Source organism: Haemorhous mexicanus, chromosome 3 (genome assembly GCF_027477595.1).
Source record: "Haemorhous mexicanus isolate bHaeMex1 chromosome 3, bHaeMex1.pri, whole genome shotgun sequence".
Taxonomy (NCBI): Eukaryota; Metazoa; Chordata; class Aves; order Passeriformes; family Fringillidae; genus Haemorhous; species Haemorhous mexicanus.
Genome location: NC_082343.1, coordinates 66,048,127 through 66,069,809, shown reverse-complemented (window position 1 = coordinate 66,069,809; position 21,683 = coordinate 66,048,127). Strand labels below are relative to the sequence as shown.

Sequence of the window (21,683 nt, the reverse complement as noted above, 5' to 3'; positions counted from 1 at the left end):
CAGCTTTTACACTTCTGGTTCCCTCCCTGATGCTACTGGTGGGGGAGTGAGCAAGTGGCTGCATGGGGCTTGGTTGCTGGCTGTGGTAAAACCGTGGCAGTGTGCATGAGACCTTGAATCCTGTGAGGGTCTTCAGTGCTCTCTATGTCCTTGGGCTTGATTTTTCCTCAGCAAGCATGAAGCATATTTAAAGTTTTTGATTATTTTACACTTTGTCAGAAATAAACTTATAGTTATGCAAAGGTATCAGATCAAAAAGAAAGGTATCTAGTGAGTATTCCATTTATAGCCCTAAATTTTTCTTAAATCAATTTTCATGTATCTTGGTCCTTTATGGTTCAACAACTAAAATAATTATCTTCATAGCATGTTATATATAGAGAAAGATATTATTTCTTTGTTATCTACACATTCAGTATCAATTTAACTGCTTCTGTTTCATCAGGATATTGAAGGACAGTCAAACAATTTTCTCTCCTTATAAGGAAAAAAGGTGATATGTCTTCTGAGGTCCAGATTTCAGACTTCCCTTCCTCATAATGTGTCCATGATGTTGATCCGTCTTTGCCTATCTCAATATGGTACATCTGAAAAGGAAATGTTATTTTTTGTTTTTTTTGCAAGTTGAAGAAAAGAATTGGAGATCTGTTCTACAGTGGGCATGGCACACGTTTTGGTTTTTCGTCTAAAAATAGATTTAGACAAAAAAACCACAGTGTTGGCACTCTGTGTTATGATAGGTAGGGGTAAAGTATATTCACTTTCATTGAAGATGTAGGAAGCACAAGACAACCATGTACTCAGTAGACCTGAAGGTATTCTCCTTTCTATTGGGCCATAATTGACTCAACCATGATGATGTAAGAGGCAGCTGTACTGCACTATAAGGGGTCATAAAACCTCAAAGACCCTTCACTTGGTGAGAAGAAAAATACAATTAGAAACTCTAGTGGAATCTAGATGACATGGAATTAAAAGGGTAGAGGGAGTGAGAAGAGAAATTACACCAATGTACCAAATCTGATATTAATACTTTTGTTTTGGCATCTAAAACCTGACATAATTAACCTACATTGCACTTTTTCTATCAGGATTATTACCATATACTAAAACCAAGTTCATTTCTAGCTTTACTTCTAGTCACGCAGCACCACAGAATCAGAGGTGAGTATCACATGGCTTTAGTCTTGTAAAAGCTACTGAGATCTGCTCTTAATAGCAAGTGAAGAAAGGCTTGTTTCTCTCATGGGTGATTCATCCCACCCCCCAGATTTTTATTTTAGATTATGTGAACTCATCAGCAGTTACCAGTCTCTTACATTGACCAGACTTATCATTAAATGCCTTAGACTGGACACCTGACGAAACAGAGATAAAGTGAGACAAAGCACATTCAGTGCCTTTTGAGTGATAAAGTTTTGTATTCACTCTGAGATTTAGCTTTTCTTCTATATAGTCACACGTCTTCACTGTGACCCATTGGGAATTCAGAAATACAGCCTCAGAGCCTGCTCACAGTTCGTTTTATAGATTTATTCTCATAAAGACTAAAGTAACAGAAATATATAATGCAGATAATTTTTTTTTTCATTCCTCTACAAATTAAAGCAGCTCCAGATGCAGAAGTTAGTCCATTTGCAGGAATCTTCAACAATAGGATTTAATATCTTTGTGTTGGTACTGCTCAACATTCCTGAAAGAGCAATTGTGCCAGTGGGATTCACAAAGCTTTTACTGAAGTGAGGTCTGACTTACTAGAAAGAAGCTTAATGCATCCCACGGCTTTCAAAAATATCTGAAAATATGCCATAGTGTTGACTGTCAGAATGCAATAGTTTCAATGAAACACCTCAAATGCTGTTTTAGAAGCTGGTTAAATTTAAAGGTGCATATAATTTCTTGCCACTTCAGGTATTCCTTGCTACAGCAAGGAAAAGAGTAAGGATATATGCTAATTCAACCATAGCACTTAGGGCTAGAATGGGGGCTGTGAAATGATTATCCTTGCTTCTAGGCAGGATCAGCTATTACAGTGTTTCTCTTGACACATGTTTATCAAACCTTCCTAAAAGTCATGAAAATTCTGTGGGGTCTGAAGTTTCCCACTTATTAACTATTTTTACAACTAGACAGTGGTACCTAACATTTAGCCAAAACCCTGAAGTATTTCTATTTTTTGTTTTGACAGTTGGAGCCAGGCAGAGAATCTAATCCCATTTTTATTACTGCCATGAGAGGAGTGTGCGCATTTTCTTTTGTCCTCACACATTAGAATTTTAGTCAGCAGCCAGAATCACATTTCTGGAAGTAATACACCATGCAGATCAAATGAGTTGGAGCCTACTCTGCAGGAAAAAAAATATTATTAGATATGAATATTTGTTCCACATAGAGTATTCCTAGTATTGTTATATGGAGTTATACTTTTTTGCAACGTAAAGGCAGAATTATTAAGCCCAGGGCTGCTGTTTCAAAGAACATGTAGTGGTTAAAAAGACTGAGTTGGTTTCTGTTCTGTGATGAGTGACTGGAAGATGAAGGCAATGGAACAAATGTTTCATAGAATCTTGTGGAAAGCTGAGACAGGAGCTGTGGGAATGGGAAAAGTTTTTCTGGTGTAATATCAGGCTCTGCACTTTTCTTCCTGAGATTAGATACTCATCTCATGGCATAGTAGTGAGTATTTTTTTATTTTGACAAAGAAAGAAGAGTTGCATTATCTATATTTTTTCCAATATAAAAGAAATTAAACATATGAAGAAGTCTCTGGATGCATTAAAACAGCAAAATTAATTAATTTTGGTACGGAGTTGGTTTTCTGTCAGACACAATGATGAGATCTGGGGCCTTCTGCTTTCCTTTCTTGCACCAGTGAGAGTATAACAGAAATTATATCCCATTGAAATTGAGTTAGAGAATAGAATTCATTACATTTTTTGTGTAATCCCACGTATTTCTAAGTTTTATAATCAGATGAGTTTAGCTGTTACTGTTTATTTTTTGTCAGTTTTCAGATTAAGGCAACTATTAACACAATATTATACATTGGACTCCTGATAGTTAAAGATAAGATGAATTTTTTAGCTAAGCTATCATTATCATGGTATATAATTAATAATATGGATTATTATTATTATTTTTATTATATATTAATGAGATGTGTGACAAACTCCATGCAAATATGTTGGCAACCAATAACAGCAATTAACAGAGGAACCAGACCAGAGGAGTTCAGGAGCACCCTGCTTGGGTGCCCTGTTTGGCATGAGCTGGGTTCTGAGAGGTTCATGAAGCAAATAACTCCCAGTTTTCACACACATGATGAAGGTCATCTCCATAAATACTTTTGAGGCCATATCTGGTGGGTGAGCTAATTACTTGCCTGTGAGGTGACAGCAGTTCAGTGCCCACGAAGAGCCAAGCTTTCCAGCACATTACAGATGCAAGCCTCCATGGTCTGCTATCCTGTGTGTGATCATCAGCTCTCCAAAGAGCACTGGGGTCACACTGCACAGAGGCATTCTTTTCCCCCAGAGGAACTAGCAGTCAAAATTAAGGGTGATGTTTGTCCATCTACTGATGACAGACATCTCGGTGTATTTGGGTGCTTGCCAGAAAACAGAGAAGGAAGGAAGAGAATGCTGATTTTTTAGAGGGTCAGCAGATTCAGCTGGAGAGCTTGCAGATTTATGCTGGCTAGGCCAGTTGATTGGATCAGGGATTGATATCCATCAAAGCTATTACAAAAAAACCCAAAAACCCAAAAAAACAAAAGCAGACACAGCCTGCTTGTGGTTTGCAAGGGAAATGGCTTGAATTCCTGTTTTGATCATTAACACTGGACATCCAAAGATAACCCTTCAGAAATACCTGCAAAATTGAATGCTACTGCCCCAGAGAGGAACAGAAAATGCTTGAGAGTAGAAAATCTAACTTTGTAGCAGTGACCTTATGGTTTCTTGGTTTCCATTATGCCCAAATCATCCAGAGCATCATGTCCCTTGTGCCTTGACTTTGCTCTCATCTTTTTTCACTGCTCTCCTGCTTCTCATTACTTCCTGGGGTAAACAATTACTTGCAGATCTGATCTCTCAGAGAGAGAGAGAGAGAGGGAAGGAGTGAAGAAGATCTTCCTCAGGAAGGAGAGATTCCACTAAGATGGTTGCACTTGTATTTGTGTCCTTAATTCTCACTATTATGTGTGTGATTTCCCCTCAATAGTGTTTCTCTGGGCATTTTTTTCAGAAGTTAAAAATTGGTTTCATAAACCAGTGCCTCGTTTGGCTGTTTTGGAAGGCTTTCTATTAAGACAAAGTCAGTTTTCAAACTTTTAAATAATTTAAAGTCAGTTAATTTTAATATACAAACCTTAATTTTTAATGTGCAAATATGTGCACATTTAATATGATCTAAGTTGTTGTCTTAGCTAAACATCTCAGTACTCCAAAATTAAAAATATTTGCAGCTTTTCCACTTCTTCATCACCCGGAGAATAACAGTGTTGGTGTTTATTTGAATCTGTGTCTCTTGAAGGTTTTCCCAGTAGGAAAAATCTGATTTTCAAAATAAAATACAATAATGATTAGCATAGATTCATCAATGAACTACATTGAAGTTTTTGATTCAGATCTCTACCTCATGTGAGCCTTCACAGCTGGCAAAATCAAATTTCAAGAGCCAAATATAACCATAAATTGGCATAGATTCATCATTGTTGATAGGAGAACAGTAACATAAACCATTACTAAAGTTGCTGTAGTTGTGTTTAAGGAAAGAAGAGACAGGTCTCCATCACTGGAGACTGAAACTTGTTATAGTTACAGGCAGCGTGGGAAAAAGAGAGTGCTTAATCTACAAAAATTTCTTTAATTTAGCTGAAACAGATTTTAAAGAGTTGCACTATATAGCAGCTTGAGTTATTATACTCCATATAAAAAGCCACAGGTTAAAATAAAAGGACCTATTTCAGCTTTAAATTCCAGGAATTTATAAATGTGTGTGGAGGGGGTGTGCTGAGGTCTCTGCAAGTGCATGTCCATAGGAGTCCAGGTGCTTTGCTGCATCCACACAGACATTTCAACTCATCAGTCTCTATGCTTTTTTTACAATGACTGTGAAAGTGCTGATAGCTAGCTAGGGTTTAGCTCCACTAAATGGATTTTTCAAGTGATACCTGTTTGAGCCATCAATATGTAAGAAGTCAGAAACAGTTTGGAAAGCATTCATTGCTGGCACCTTGGAAAATAGCACCTCTGTTGTGTATTTCTGGATTTAATTATCGTTTGCTGTCTTATAAAAATAACCTTTTAAGTGTATAAAATTATTGGAAAATGTCTTCCTTTTATCTCATTAAAAGTATCAAACAATTTAATTTGAATAATTTTCTGTCACTTAAAATTTTTAGTTAAGACATTTATATGACCAAAATAAAAGAAGGGTCTGATCTAAAAATGGATACTAGAATTTTCTTAAACTGAGAGTTCCATTACAAGTCTAAAGTCCTCAGCTCCATCCTACAGCTGAGTTCTTTGCATCTTAGCTGATTATATTATTTATACAGCATAACAGTATTAGAGAAAAAGTGTTAGAGAATGACTAACACTCTAACAGATGTATTTATCTAAATAAAAGCAGAGAATTACATATTTTTGGAAGAAAAAGAATGATAATAATTGCATGTGATAAAAGACCCCTTCATAGCAGAGGTCTCAATATGAAGGGTGATAGCTGCCAAATGGGATCATACCCAAACATGTTAACTACTCTATTTTTGTGGGTTTTTTTAGGGAATTTGTCAACTGCATTGCAGAAATCCTTTTCACCGTAGTGTGCCAGTCACTCCCGTCCATGACACAGCTGCCCACAAGCAGATAAATCTGTAAAATATCCCCATGAATATGTGAATTTTTCTCCCATACCTGGTTAATTCTGAAATTTTCTTGCCCTTGATTACATTAACTTGTCATTTTGACTAATTGTAATCCACTGAAACTGTAGGACATCAACAACATTCCTATCAGCTGAAAATGCTAAACTATTTTCTCCTTTAAATCGTTACTTTGGGCAAATTAGAGTCATGCTGCTGGTTTTATTTTCTAGAAGCTGAAGCACCCAGATGTTTCATTTTCATGACATTTAGCATTTAATAACCTCACTGTTACTGGTACTAATTTTCTAAATGCCTTTTCAGCTTTTGTTTTCAAAATAAATACATGACAAAATGCTTTGGTACTTCAATTTTCTCTTCTAGTCTTTGGGGAAGATTCCAAAATAATTAGCTAAATGATCAATCAGTTAAAAAAAAAGTTAATTCGGAGCTGGATCCAAATGTCCCTATAATCTATAGGAACATATTAACTTCTATTACATCTGCCCAGAGATGATAAATCACTTGGCAAGGCATTAACAGGAAAAAACACTCTTGACAATAAACTAAAAAGGAGGATGATTTTTATGATTTAAACAGTAAGGGGTTTAAAATCTTAGAAAAATGGGTATTTTAGTTTTTATCTTTGACTTTTCTTTACTTTTTTTTTTTGTGAATTAAAAAGAATTCTTAGTGTTATCTGACTCATCACTCCAGCTCCTTGTTCTAGTTTACAAGTTTGATTTATCAGAGAACATGTCATCATTTCAGTTGAAATGTAGGTATGCTAGTGTACCTATGTAATCACTTCTATGTGTAAGACACAGAACATTGTATTGACTTTCACACCCAAAAAAAGCCATCAAGCAGTAGTGATTTATTCAGGTTTTCTCAAGGCAGACTTACACATATTCACATCAAAGCAAAGGAGACTCAGCTGTTTTGGGGAAGGCTGGCTGTATGACTTTGGCAGGAAGAGGCAGATTAGAGAGGTGCATGGAAGGTTCTCATCAAGCTGTCTTCGTGTTGCCTTTTCTTCCTTTTCTTCACTGAAATGCTTCTTCTAAGCCCTAATTTAACAGCATGGTACTCAAGACTTCTCCTTTTCATTGTTTCTTTTCTGAAGGAAAAGAAACTCCACAGGAGCTGGGTTGCACAATAAATGTGCATACATATCTTTGTCATTCAGCTGGAAAGTATGCCTGGAGTATTAATGGTAGCAGCTTTATTTTCCCATTTCTTTGGCAGGTTCAAAACCAAGAAGACCTCCATTTTGTAATACCTCTCTTTAGAATTAAAAAAAGCAAGTGAAGTAAGTGCTTCTATTACTCTTTACCATAATTAAAATTTTTCAGTTTCGTGATTCAGTTTTTAAAAAGATTGCTTTTTCTTCTATCTGGAGCTCAATATGGGATTAATAGGAAAACAAATTAATTTCTGAGCAAAATTTAGTGAAAAAAAAATTAGAATTATGAAAGCAAATATCACACTTAACAGGAAGAAATTTCTTATTACCTCTGCTACTACCCAAACTCAGTGGTTTGCAGATTCAGCCACCAGCCATACTATCTAATACAATTTTATTGGTGACTGAGACAAACCCCAAAGTCTTAAGACCATGGGCATGCTTATTACCATTCAGTATTCTGAAATTAATGGAACATTTCAGGTAAAATCAAATCTGGGAAGAAGTTTGCCTGTTGGCAGAGTATCCTTTAGAATTTCAGAATGATAGAATGGTTAGTGTTGGAAGGGACCTTAAAGATAATCTAGTTCCAACCCTCCTTCCATGTGCAGGGACACCTTCCACTAGACCAGGTATCTCAAAGTCCTGCCCAACCTGGCCTTGAACACCTCCAAGGATGGAGAGTCCACAACCTCTCTGGGTAACCTATTCCAGAGCCTTACCACTCTCACAGTAAAAACTTTCTCTCTAATATCTACACTAAACCCAACCTCCTTCAGCTTAAAGCCGCTCTCTCTGTCACTACATGCTGCTGTGAAAAGTCCTCCTTTAGCTCTCTTGCAGGCTCCCTTCAGGTACTGGAAGACTGTTATTAGGTATCCCCGAAGCTTTCTCTTCTCCAGGCTGAACTGCCCCATCTCTCTCAGCCTGTCTTCATAGGAGATGTGCTCCAGCCCTGTGCTCAGCTTAATGACTCCCTCCTGGACTTGCTCCAACATGCCTACATCTTTCTTGTGCTCGGGTTCCCAGTCCAGAACACAGTACTCCAGCTGGGGTCTCACCAGAGCAGAGTACAGGGAGAGAATCACCTCCTTCGATGGGCTGGCCACACTGCTTTTGATGCAGCCCAGGATACAGACAGCTTTTTTCACTTCTAGCACACACTGCTGAGTCATATCAAGCTTTTCATGTACCAGCAATCCTACGTCCTTCTCCCCAGTGCTAGTCTCTTTCCATTCTCTGCCCAGCCTAAAGCTGTCTTTGGGACTGCGCCAAACCAGGTGCAGGACCTCACACTTGGCATTGTTGAACTTCATCAGGATGACCTGGGCCCACCTCTCAAGCCTGACAAGGTCCCTCTGGGTGTTATTCCTTCCCTCCAGCGTGTTGACTGCATCACACACCTGGTTGTCATCAGTGAACTCACTGAGGGTGCACTGAAACCCACTTTCCATCTCACCAATAAAGATGTTAAAAAGCACCAGTCCAAACACCGACCCCTGGGGAACACCACTTGGCACTGCTTTCCATTTGGACACAGCACCACTGACTTCAACACTTTGAGCATGATCATCCAGCCAATTCTTTATCCACCCAGTAGCCCACTCATCAGATCCACGTCTCTCCATTTTAGAGACATAGATGTCATGTGGGACAGTGCCTTTGTTCAAGTCCAGGGAGATGATGCCTGTTGCCCTTCCCTCGTCCACCACTGCTGTAACCCTGTCATAGAAGGCCAAGAAATTTTTCAGGCATGATTTGACTTCAGTGATGCCATGTTGGCTGTTACCAATCATCTCATTATTTTCCTTGTGCCTTTGCAGAGTTTCCAGAAGGAGCTGCTCCATGATCTTACCAGACACTGGTGGGAGACTGACTGACCCGTCATTCCCTGGTTCTTCCTTATCTCCCTTTTTAAAAATAGGTACTATGTTTCCCCTTTTCCAGTCAGTGGGAACTCCACCAGATTGCCATGACTTCTCAAATATGTTGGATAGTGGCATAGCCACTTCCTCAGCCAGTTCTTTCAGTACCCATGGTTGTATCTTGTCAGGTCCCATGGACTTGTACACCTTCAGGTTCCTTAAACGGTTTTGAACTCGGTCTTTTCCTGCAATGGGTGGAGAAGAAAAATGGAACAACTTAAGTTATTCTTAATTCAGAGCAAGGATCAAGCCAAAGGGAACACAGGGGCAACTATTTGAGCAGGAACATATTTTTCCCTTTGAGAATAAGCAATTCAGCCAAAGAAAAAGACTCAAAGTTATAAAGAAATTTTATCTAGTGAATATTGGTAAAAGAGCTGAGTAATAAAAGTGGTATCTGGTAAGTGCAATTTTTACAATTCTTTTCCCAAAGGAAGCATTACTGAATGAATTGCTAGGTTTTTGGACCAGGCAAAACAAAAAGTATTCTAAAATTTTTACTAATCTCTATCATAATAAAAGACAAAACTGAAAACTGAATAAAACACTGCTTCAGTATGAGAAGTATTTACAACAATAACTAACCCAGTCGTTGAGATGTGAAGACTTCAGAACAAATGATTGTGTAGAGTGTGAATCACAAAAGACATGCATACACAAAAATCCATAAACCAAGAGAAAACCCCAAAAAATGTTATGTTATTTCATTGTTCAATCAAATGACTAAGAATTCAGCACTGGGAGGTGTACTCTGTTTTGCCCATAGGTGAATAATATGACTCCTTATGTACTTGGCTAATTGGGAATTTCTGGAGAACTTAATTCAGGGTAAATGGATAGTATGCAAGCTAGAGATCTAGTGACCTTTTCAGGTGTATAAATAAAGCATGTTTCATACGTGCAATTGCCTTTGTATTTCTTCCTTCTGAAGAACTAAAAGGGTGGCAGAAATATCACCTCCCTGAAGATGAATATTTAGCAAATACTACTTTTATATGTGGTTCCTGCCTAGGAACCCTCATAAAGCATTTTTTGTTTCCTTTTATTTTATCAATTACCAGCGCCTCACATCTGCACTTTCAACACTACTATTCATGTAAAACTTTTAATTTATTTTCTTGGCTTCCAAAATCTTCAGTCCCTGGAAAGAAGTGCTGCCAATGGTATGTAACTGAGGGCAGTCAGATGCTGACTGTCTAAGTTCAAAGCAGCTTAAATGACCAGTGTTCTCCCTAAGGGGGTAAGGCTCTCATTTCTTACTAATCTGAGAGGTGGAAGAAAAGTTTTAAGATAGGAAAGGGAAAAGTGTTTCAGCTGCTCTCCTGAGTGTCTGTGTCCTAGCAGATAAAGACATCTCTCAAAAACTCTAGTGCTTAGAGAAGTGCTTACTGCACTTCTATTATGTTGTCCCAGGGTTTTTATCACAGAGAATTTGGCATCTAAACAAGACTACAATAAGCAGTCCGTTGCTGTATATAAAAAAATCCAGCTGTGAAGTTCTAGAGTTGGGGATTGGTGGAATAAATTTTTGTGGCAATGTACAATTTACATATGTTCTGTCTTGTGTTCTAAGTGGTGACCCGAAGCATGTGTCAAATAGCATTTTGTTGACTTTTAATGTAAAGGGTCTGTATAACAATCAGCTGTGGTGGGCCAGCCTTGGTTAACAGCCAAACCTCCACCCAGCTGCTCACTCCTGCCCTCAGGAAGAGAAAATAGGAAGAAAAAGAACGAGGAGGCTCACGGGTTGACCTAAGGACTGGCAGATTGTTTACTAATTACTGCTGTGAACAAAGAAGAATCGGGGAAAATAAGCTCACAAAAATGTAAGGTTTCATGATTTGGATAGTGGGAAACAGAAAGGCAAACATTAAATTAACATCTTTCCTCCCCCTTTCTCAAGCTTAAAGTCACTCCTTCACATACATCTCTGTCAGTAATGGCTGGCCCATGGTGGATCCTCTTCACTTCTTTGTCCTTCTCAGACTTTCAGCCTGCTCTAGCATGGATGTTGCACAGGCTGTAGGGAAATCTCTGCTCTGGTGTGGAGCAGCTCCTCTTCCTCCTCATCTTCTGGTGTTGGTGCTCCACCTTCTTCTTCTCACTCATTTTGTCCTCCTTTCTTTCTCTGTGGCATTTCCACAGCTTCCTTACAAATGCTTTCCCCGAGGCATTGCCATCATGGCAGCAGGGCTCAGCTGTGCCCTGAGCTGGGTGCCCTGCAGCCCTCTGGAACCGGCCGTGTCCAGCCCAGGGCTGCTCCTCACAGAGGTCACCCTGCAGCCCCCACCAGCACCTGGGCACCTGCACTGCTGTGCTCCAGCACAATTAATCACTAAAGAAGACCTAAGTCAGACTTTCTGAGCACTCCATCACTCACTGGTGCAATAGAAATGAGCCACTGAGAATAGCTCAGTTTTGCTGGAAGATTTTAAAATGGACAAAACTGGACTCCAGCTGTGACATAGGTAGAAGTGTGAAACTGAACAGGGACTGAGGGCTGGGAATGGGGTCTGAGGACTGCACCAGCTCTGGGTCAGGCAGCAGTGTAAAACTTGTCTCACTGGTCTTGCTGGAAATTCACCACTCCTGTTGACTTGATCAGGATTTTAGCACCTCAGAGAAAAATTATGCAGGCAAACTGCTGAGTGACACACCTCATGTGGGGTGTCCTTTGCCCTGCTCACCAAACTCTGCGGGTCAAAGGACTCTTGAACCCCAGGGCAGAGCTGAGCAGCTGCAGCTCTGTCACATCCAGGCTGTAGTCTCTTTCCCACACCAGATCATCTGCCTTAACCATTGCTGACATAGGCAAGCCATAGTTCCTGTGTGGTGTGGGAGTTGGGAATTTCACTATTTGTTGCACTCACAGTTTCTTGGTGGCCATTTTCCTAATTGTCTGAACTATAAACTTGTCTTTGGAGATCACAGTTTTGTCTGTACTGGTTGTGCAGTTGTATTATACATAAATAAGCACTTTGATGAACATAAATTTTTTGGTGTAGATGAAGTCCAACCATGAATGACTGCAGCAACCATTTAGCTTTCCATATGTCAGAGTGAAATCAATAAAGTGTGTAAAAAAGCTGTCTGAGTATTGCTAAAAGCCTATTAGGAGTAAATACAAAAATGAAAAATGCTGGATTAGTAATTTTTCCAGCATCTTTATAATCACAAGGTTTCTAAAGCTTGCATATGTAAAAACCCATGTCCTGCACTTTTGAATTCACAGAACATATCACAGCCACTGAAGCAGGGTTTATATTTTTTATTTTCCAAAATATATAACAATCAGCATAAGTTTGTGCAATATTTCAGGCTAATTTGAGTAAAGCCATGCAAACCAGGAAATTTTTTAAAGTTTCCAGGTGAATTTAAAGAGAAAAACACTTGCCCCTCTGAAAGTGGACCTGTTTTTTCTGTTTTTCCAAGCAGTGACATAGATTAGGAAACAAAAATAAATTACTGATTTTACATCACTTATGCAAATATATTTACTGTCTATATTTCCAAAGCTTTCAGATATCTAGCATTGCAACATTCCTAATTGAAACAATATGGAAATGAGATCCAGAACAAATTCTTGTTATCTCCCATCTCAGATGGGAAGGAAGGATTAAGGCTAACTATAATGAAAAAAAAATCCAAAAGAAGATGAAAAAAAACAACTTTATAGTATATAATTTTTCTGTCCTGATTGCTTGCATTAGATAAAATCTTGAATAAACTGATTTTTCAGAAAGTTAAAATTTCATTTTTAAGACAGCTTTCACAGTAAAAACCTAGGGCAATAACATCCATCATATTATATACAAAATCACAAATTGGGAAGCAAAAAGTTGCTGGAAATATAAAAAGAGACACCAAAAGCAAATTGAAAATCATAATTCTACCATCAAAATTCTCTGTTGGCAGTGCTATCTCCAGAGCATATCTCACAGGGGTCTGTGGGGACATTCACCATGAACACTCATGTCTGTGGTGTGTTCTACATGGGAATAGCTACTTCTAGAGCAGGACCTGTTTCTACCTCCTTCTGGTCACCACTGCCTAAACTGCTTGTTGCAATGACAGTTTTTGCAGCTCATGACCTGTGCAATATCAGAGCACATTAAGACCAAGGATCCAGTTAATGTAAGGCCATGACCAGTAATCAGAAAACACCAACTGGACCCAGCAGTGTAACAGCAAAGCTTTCTGAATGGCAGTAATCTGTCAAAGAATCAGTTGTCTAAAACTCACATGAGTCAATTATTTGATTAAAGAAAGATGGATGGGGAAGGAGAGTGTAAGAGGGAGGAGGCCAATGCTATCTCAGTCTATACTAAAAATAAAAAAGTGATATACAGTTTTTGGCTTGTTCAGACTCTACAAGTAGTGGGTTTGCACAAAGAGGATCATGTTGCTTCAGCAGGCAACTACATAACTAAGGTCACTGCTGTATATTTCCCAGATTAAATGCAAAAAATATAGTAAGGAAATGCAAACAATAGCAGCTTGCAAAAAGGCACTATTTACATTGCCAGACATAGACTGGTGAGATGCCAATTTTCATTCATGTGCCTTTAAATGGATCAAATGCCATCTTGTCTCTTTGTTAGGGCAAAAAATTCTTTATTTCTTCATAGATGCACAAAAGAGGGTTGAGGACAAGCACATCTACTTTCAGTTCTTCTGTAAGCCATTTACAGCAGTGTGCTGTGAGGAAGTTCTTTCCTTTCATCTAGTAAAAAGAGATACCTAGATTATTTCGTGTGTTTATGTTTCATTTTTTTCATGATTCTTTGATTGTTTGGGTTTGGTTTTGGTTTTTGTTTTTGTTCACTGATCTGAGAAAGCATCGAATTCACATAATTACTGCAAATTTGGGTTGCTTTAGTTTTGTGAATGGCATCTCACATCCTAGTTTTTCATCTGGCTTAAGCTAATAGCAAATTGTTGGCTGTTATATTGTTCATTTACATGGCTTTTGCTGCAAAACAATCTGATTTAGCCACAGAAGAAAAGTGGAAGCACTATAATTACTTCATTTGTTTCTCCGAACCTCCACGTCGGTAAAACAGTGGTTTTCCTAACCTTTGCCATGTGGTTTCACTTTCTCTTCTCACTTAGGGTCTTATGAAGAGAAGAGCTTATATTTCACCAATAGGCAGGGCAAACAGTCCATTTAAGTTTCAGATTAAATAGAAATATTCATCATTAACATGACTTGTGGAGTCAACTTACTGATAGTGCATTGAGCTGCTCCGAGTAAGTGTGAGCTTCAGGCTACACTGGTCAATGAGACATAAAAATAGCACCAGTCACAGAGCACATTTTCATGACTTACTGAGGCATTTTCCTGTCAGCAATTTGATTGAACATTAAGAAGAAATGGTTTAGGATTGCAGCTAGTCTTGCAATCTTGCTGATATAAGAGCTACATTCAACCTTTCACTCCTTAGATAAGATTAAATGGAAAACAGACTCACTTCAATGCTGAGCATGTAGGTAAAGAAAAACAAGAGCGAAAGAGGCATGAAAACACACGCACATGCTCACACACACAGTCACATCAATGCCTTGTTAGCATTGCAGCCTTCCCATGAGAAACTGGGCGCTTTTTCATTTCTATCTTTGTTAAACACCGTTCATTACTGCTTGTTCTGCCGCTGCCCCATGGAAACAGTTCCAGGTACACGCGTGCAAGTGGATCACGTTCCTGCAATGACAAGTACCACTGTAGCTACTGTGGACCTCAGCAGAAAAGATAAAGTGCAAAATGTCAGTGATCACAGGACTCAGTCTCTCTACTGCCCCGGTTTCCTTGTCTTTCTCTTGGAAGTCTTTGAGTGAGTCTTTTCTTCCTTGTTTGAAGGGGAATTAATAGGAAATTGCAGCCCAAATCCATTAGGTCCATTTAGGAAGACACATTGAAAGTAGCGGACAGGAGCTAGGAAAACAAGGAAGAGATGATTAATGTTTATGGTTTCCAAACTGGGGCCATGAGTCTATTCCATGTTCTTTTGAAAACACCTGTATGATTTCATTCCCATTAAGTCAGTTATAACATCACAAATCTCTATTGTGATCATAAGCCAGGTTTCCCATATCAACAAGATTTTAGCTAAAAAGCTCAATGAGAGATCTTGTAGCACAAGATGAGAAATCATGGAAAATTTCACATTTAAATACATAATTTTTCTCAGAGTTGTAGTCCTACTTCTCCCAGAATACTTGCATTTTGGGATAACTGAATGCAAGCCCCCAAAACTCACACATATATTTTCTGGTTTTTATATTTCACCGTGACTTTCAGATACATTGAAGAGTTCCAGAAAGACTCATATTTAATTCATATCTAACTCATATCTTTTTTATTAGCCTTCAGGTGAATTATCTTTTATTGTGAATAAAGGGATCATAAATGACTGCGCCTATTTTCTGAACTTTCACAGTCATGGATGTTTTCTCCCTTTTAGTTTTTGAGTGCTATGTGTGTAGTCATACTTTCCATTGTGTTTTAAAAGCTCTCAAAAGCACATGCTTCAGCACAGATGGAATTGATATAATTTGCTTGAAAAGCTGAGTTTTGCACTGCGAGTTTAACATTGACAAGAATTAAAAGACAACTATTAATCAGTTAGGTGTTTGGGAAAATGGCTGGAGGAATATTGGCATGGGAAACAAGTCAGTTTTCATTCAGATGATTTTCTGATGACTTTTTCTTTCCCCTGCTGGTTATCCCATTTCTTAAAAAAAGAAAAAAAAATTAGTTGTTCCCTGTGACAATTCTAAACTGAGATGGACTCTAGGGCTCCCTGTATTATAAACTGGGGTTTATTTATTGACTTCCAAGTCCCATTAAATGGTGGAAAACAGAGCAGTGTGTCAGAAATGCTGGTATATTCCACCTGGTTGTATTATCCTCTGTGGTTTTCTTGCCTGACTTATGCAAAGGTCAAGTCTTCTTTGTCTAAAATCCCACTTTAAAATAAATTTGGAAATGAGATCCTTCTGGATCTAATGACTTACTGCTTTTTTACTAAGTCTTAGAATGTATTTTTCCCCCCCAAATTCTCAGTGTTTCTGTTTCTCTGTGAGATGGATCTCAGCTTTTTTTAGAAAACAGAGATAAAGCAACTCCCCTGATTAGAGTTCACAGCCCAAATGTGTCAGACCAAGGTTCTCCTGTGAGGCTTGACAAGCCATGGACTGGGTGAATGTGCTGAGTCCTCCACCACTGACCTTTCTATGTACACACTTGGGCAGAACTAGAAAGTTTCTGACACATAATTTCAAGAAATAGACTTACTCCATTCTTGATCTAAGGCAACTTTTATGAGTAAAATTAACTAAAAACAACGTATTGCCACAAAACCTACTATGATTAAAATTGGTACTGTCCTACCAAAATACTTAGTCAGAGATTTTTCAATCAGATCTTTTAAAAAAATCCCACAAACACAAAATTCCCTAAAATTTAATCGCAGTGGATGCAAGATTGACAAAGAGAAATTCCTTAAAGGAAGAAAAATGCCAATTACAAATTCACCTTTTACTGTCAGAAGAAAACTATTTCTGTGTATTTCTTTTATGGATACAAAAATGAAAATAAAAAATGTCAATTACAATCTTCTTCACGAAGGCAAATAGGGCACCATGCACTTTCTAGCCCCAATGAATACAAATAAATATTTTACTTGTGGGTAAAACAATTATTACCCCCTGTGTTTTACATGCTATCAGAATGCAAAAATGTACCTCTTTTTTCTTCACCTGTATTTGCAAAGTTCTGTAAAAGAGTAACATACATAGCTACATACTTGCAAGTATTTTAAACATGCTTAAGTTATTTATGTATTGTAATTATAGCATGCCTGACACTACAGTGTTTTCCAGAAGTGCTACCAGATCATTACTCTAAAACCACTAGTAGAACTAGTCACTGCAATCTTTCATTTGAAAACCTCATGTATAATCTCTCGCCACTAAATTCATGAAGAGGAAGGGAAAGGGCAAGCTTTAAGATTTTTCCAACTCAGCCAGCAGGGACAAAATAATTATGTGGCCCACAATTCTAAATTGGAAAAAAAAAAAGAGATGGAAATTAATTACTTTGAAAAATATTCTCTAGGAATCACGTTTACTTGGAACGTGTAATGCTAAATATCACTGTATAATTTTTCAGTTGGAATGTTAATGCTTTGTTGCATTATTTCTATCTGCAGTGTTTGTGAAGTGATACCAGTTTTTTGGCTGGTTTGTACTCATGTTGGTTTCAATATGGTGAAGTGATATTCAAATGTTTATATAGCCTATTACTTATCATCTATCTTTAGAAAACACCAGAAAAATGTTGCATAAAGAGGAACCTCAGGAGAAATAGGGATAGTAGTAATGAATTTTGTTAAATTTTCACACTAATTGTTTTCATAAGACTAACATAATTTGTTTCCAATTTGTGAAACTTTCAGTGCTGAAATTAGCTGCAGGCTATCTATCTATCTATCTATCTATCTATCTATCTATCTATCTATCTATCTATCTATTTATCTATCTATATGTATATGTGTTTTTTTTTTTTTTGCATAGATCACCAAATACCCTCAAAAGGTATATATAAAACAAAACCAAAACTCCCCAAAACCTTCACCCAACAACAGGGTGTTTTGTTTATTTCTCTGTGTGAAGAGTAAAAGCAAGATAGGATGAAGAGTGCAAATGGGACAGGAATAAGAAAAAGGAACTGGAAAAGGTAGGATATGCAAAACAGGTTTTAAGGTAAGGAGGAAAACACAATCATGCTTCTTCCAGGATGTGCTGGTTTTGGCTGGGATGGGTTTTGTTTCTTCTACAGTAGGTAATACGGGACATTGTTTTGGATTCCTTCTGGAAATAGTGTGGATAATTCAGGAATGGTTTAGTTCCTGCTGAGCAGGACTAACTCCATCAAGGCCTTTCTGCCTTTCATCCCACCCCACCAGTGTGGGGGCAGTGTGTGCACAAGGAGTAGGGAGGGGACACAGCTGGGACAGCTGACCCCAACTGACCACAGGGAAATTCCATATCATATGGCATTGTGCTCAGCAGACACAGCTGGGGGAGGAAAAAAGGGGAGGACATTTGAAGTGATGGCATTTGTTTTCCCAAGCAATGGTCATCCATGATGGAGCTCTATTTTCCTGCAGATGGTTGAATGCCCACCTGTCTGTGGAAAGGAGTGAATGAATTCCTTTCCTTGCTTTGCTTGAGCAGGTGGCTTTTTGTTCTATCTATTAAACTATCTTTATCTCAATCCACGAGCTTTGGAAAAAACTTTTGTGGGTTTTTTTTTCAACAATCTACAAATATGAAAAAAAGTTAAGTTTGTATTAAAATTTTTTAACTGGATTTTCCTTGGAATTAATATGAAATATTTCATTCTGAAAAGTCCCCATTTTCTTCAAATGTTCTTTTGAGGGTGAGACAAACTAAAGGCACAATGCTTAATGAGTTTATCCTAATACTAAGGCAATGTTTACTCCTGATTTATAACTTAAGCAGATTCACTTGGTAAAAGATTTAACTATTTTGATATATTGTAGAGTATGTGTGATCTAGTGACTACACTTACAGGAGTACAAAATTTGATAAGCAAGGTGTTATGCTTCCAAATGTAGGTAGTGAAAGATGTAATTTTCAGGTTTTGAAAATAGTCAATCTATTAAAAAGGTCTTTTCCCCATACTATCTTTGTGGATTTTGTCTTATTAATTCTCCCAGTGCAAAACTTCTCACTTATAAAAGCAAATTTCATCATCATTCCACAATGGAATGGATTTTTACTATTTTAGCGAACTAAACAATCAGAGCTTTGAAATAGACATACTGCAAGTTTCCATATTTTCTGGCAAGTATCTCATATTTCTTTTTTTTTAATGGCTGATGAACTTCATACTTTTTTAAAACTGAATTTTCTGTCTCTAACACATTCGGGTAAAACAAAGCCAGCTGTCCATATAGTAAATCTATACAGGATGAAATAGTTTCAGTATTACACTTTTTAATATGACTTCTTTAAGTTTCTGTTTCATGTTACCCTTCTTAGGCTGCTTCATCTAGCAAACCTCAGCTGCAAAACATGCAGATAAGAAATTCATTCAGAAAATAATGACATCTTTGCTACTGTGTCTGCAACAGTGTTATGATACAAACCATAGTCAAGAGAACAATCTGAATTTTGGCATGCAAATAAGAGTACAAATACATCCCACACTGCCTTTGCAATTCTCACATTCAATGTGAATGCAGAATGTGTCTTTTGAACTGAAGAGAGTTCTCACTTTGAATGTATTGTCTCATATCTTCAGAGCAAATGTTATCAAAAACAAAAAAGGGGGAACAGTAGGAGAAAAATGTGGTTTAACAGTAGACATATTAAATAGACATTGCTATCAGCTTAAGCAGGAAGAAAAAAAAAAACTTATATCTGGGTTACACTTTTGTTTAGGAGGTAGTTTATGAGAATTAATATAATTACCTAAATTCCCCTATGAGTGCTACTGAAAAAGTCAATGCTGGAAAAGTGTCATAATGCTTTTTTAAGACATTAGAACAGGTGCTCTTATATAAGGACATCTGGTACCTGAGATGAATTAGTTTCTAAAAGGCTGGAGGAAGGGATATTAAGGAACTTTCTCAAAAAAAAAAAAAAAAAAAAAGGAAAAAAAAAATGATTATTACTTTAAGTCATTTTTGCCAGGATGGAAATCAGTTAGAGGAAGAACAGCCAAGATGAGTTTTAGAAAGAAAAGAAATAATCAGAACACCCTGGATTCAAAGACTGTGTGAAGTTGTTTAGGGATTATATAGTGGAAATGCTAAGTACCTTCCAGAGTTACTCAATGAAGTATACAAATTGAGCTTATTTCTGCTCTTGATCTCTAAGTGATGTGCATGTCACACAGAGGGCTGGGTTCAAAACATGTGAGGAATATTGCAAGAGAACTGTCCTGGTGTTTTCAATTCTTTAGCAGAAAAGAGGAAAGCATCCTATAATGAAATTTTATAATGTTAAAGAGTATAAAGGTGTTCCTGTTTAGGTATTACAATGATTAAAGTCTCCTTTCTATAAGGAGATAGCTGTTTTTAAGGCAAGTCACCAAATTAAATATTCACAAAAAAGAAAACTCTTTTAGGCAATAATGGTTTGGTTATTAAGAGAATATTACAGCGAATATATGACAAATATTTTCTAGTTTGAATCTAATTTCTTCACTCAGAGGCTGTCCTAATAGAAATAAACAATTAAAAAAACCACAAAAATTCAGACAATCATAGCATTAGAAACCATGATTCAGTAAGCAATTGCAAATAAAAGAAAAACTTTAAAAACTACACTCATTTACTTGTGACTGCTTTTCAGGAATGCACATGAAGTGCAAACAAATTTCAACAACAAAAACTGAACCACACAACAGCAAAAAATTTTGTTCCAATGACTTGGTAACCAAAGATTTTTTCACTTACTAAAGGGTCAGGAATAGAAGCAAGTAGTTTCCCTCTTTCTCCCCTTCTTTTCCTGTCAGTCAATTTCAGCCCTGTTATGTAATATTTTGGGATATTACAGTATGACAAAGTGACCAGACAAAGCACAGAGCAGATGGAGAAGGGAAATCTGGTGGAATCTTTTATAAATATTTTTTGCCTTCACACTTGCTAAAAAGAAGAATGTAAATCTTTGTGCTTAGTGGCCTTGTGCAACTTTTAATTACATCTTAGTTTAATAATGTTTAATTACATTTTATTTCTTCAATAGAAAAGTTGAATGCAGAGGGCCTCTGCAGGAGACCAAATACTGTTTTCTTAGGTTCACAACATGGCCCATAGATACCTGCTATTCAAAACATCATATTTGGGTCAAAAATTACATTATTTATTTTTCAATAAATTCTTTTCAACTCCTTTCTCATTGATCATGCTATACAGTCATACAACTGTCGTTCTCAGAAATTACAATGCTTAATGGGAAGAAGGATGAAAAAAAGAAGAGGAGAAAATATTTATATGTCCATTACAAATAAACAAGAAATACCACTACCACTTTAAATCAGTTCTATATATCTAAAAACATCCTCTTTAAATGACATTTTTCTAGCATTGTATAGACAATATATAGACAGGAAAAATAAAGCAATTATACCATGAGGACATTTCTTTTGCATCTTACTTTATGTCTTGAATAACAAAAGAAAATGAAGAATATTTGGGAAGTAGCTCCCAAAGCTCCTTTCAAAGTGTCTGTGATGCAATGCAATTAATTGCATATCTTTGCAAAGACTGTCCAAGTTTTCATATCCGTTTTATCAAGGGGTCTGTCAGATAATAAGTTATTTAATGAAAAAGGGCTAAAGATGTTTGAGGAGCAGAATTAAATACTAGCAAGAACATTGTTATTATAGCCATGAGAATTCAGATTCTCCTTAACAGCTCTTTTTCAGGCATTTGGGGGACGTCTCCAGCAAGGTCTGGAGAAGGTTGAATAGATTTATTCTATAGGAGTTAATACACCTTTTCTCACAAATAATGCTCAACAGTGAGAAAAAAAAACACCCAGAAGATTGCTTCATATGAGTGTCTGTGGTCCCAAATTTTGCTGAATACACAAAAGAAATCAGCCTTTATCAGTATTTCAATGTGGAAAAAATAGTATCAGTGCAAAGTCAGTAGTACATGTCTCTAATAAC

The 21,683-nt window shown here is 37.2% G+C and overlaps 1 protein-coding gene across 7 annotated transcripts in view; it reads right to left on the bottom strand.

The window, feature by feature from the left end:
- Positions 1 to 6,728: 6,728 nt before the first annotated feature.
- TRDN (triadin) overlaps positions 6,729 to 21,683 on the bottom strand; it is a 225,288-nt gene continuing 210,333 nt past the window's right edge. For 6 of the 7 annotated variants that reach the window (XM_059842181.1, XM_059842185.1, XM_059842183.1 and 3 more), the window contains one exon: positions 6,729 to 9,162. In XM_059842181.1, coding sequence (XP_059698164.1) covers positions 7,676 to 9,162 — 1,487 coding nt within the window. In that variant the 3' untranslated portion in view covers positions 6,729 to 7,675. Of the gene's footprint in view, positions 9,163 to 12,230; positions 14,910 to 21,683 lie in introns of those variants that run through there. The other variant, XM_059842187.1, reaches the window with a different exon arrangement.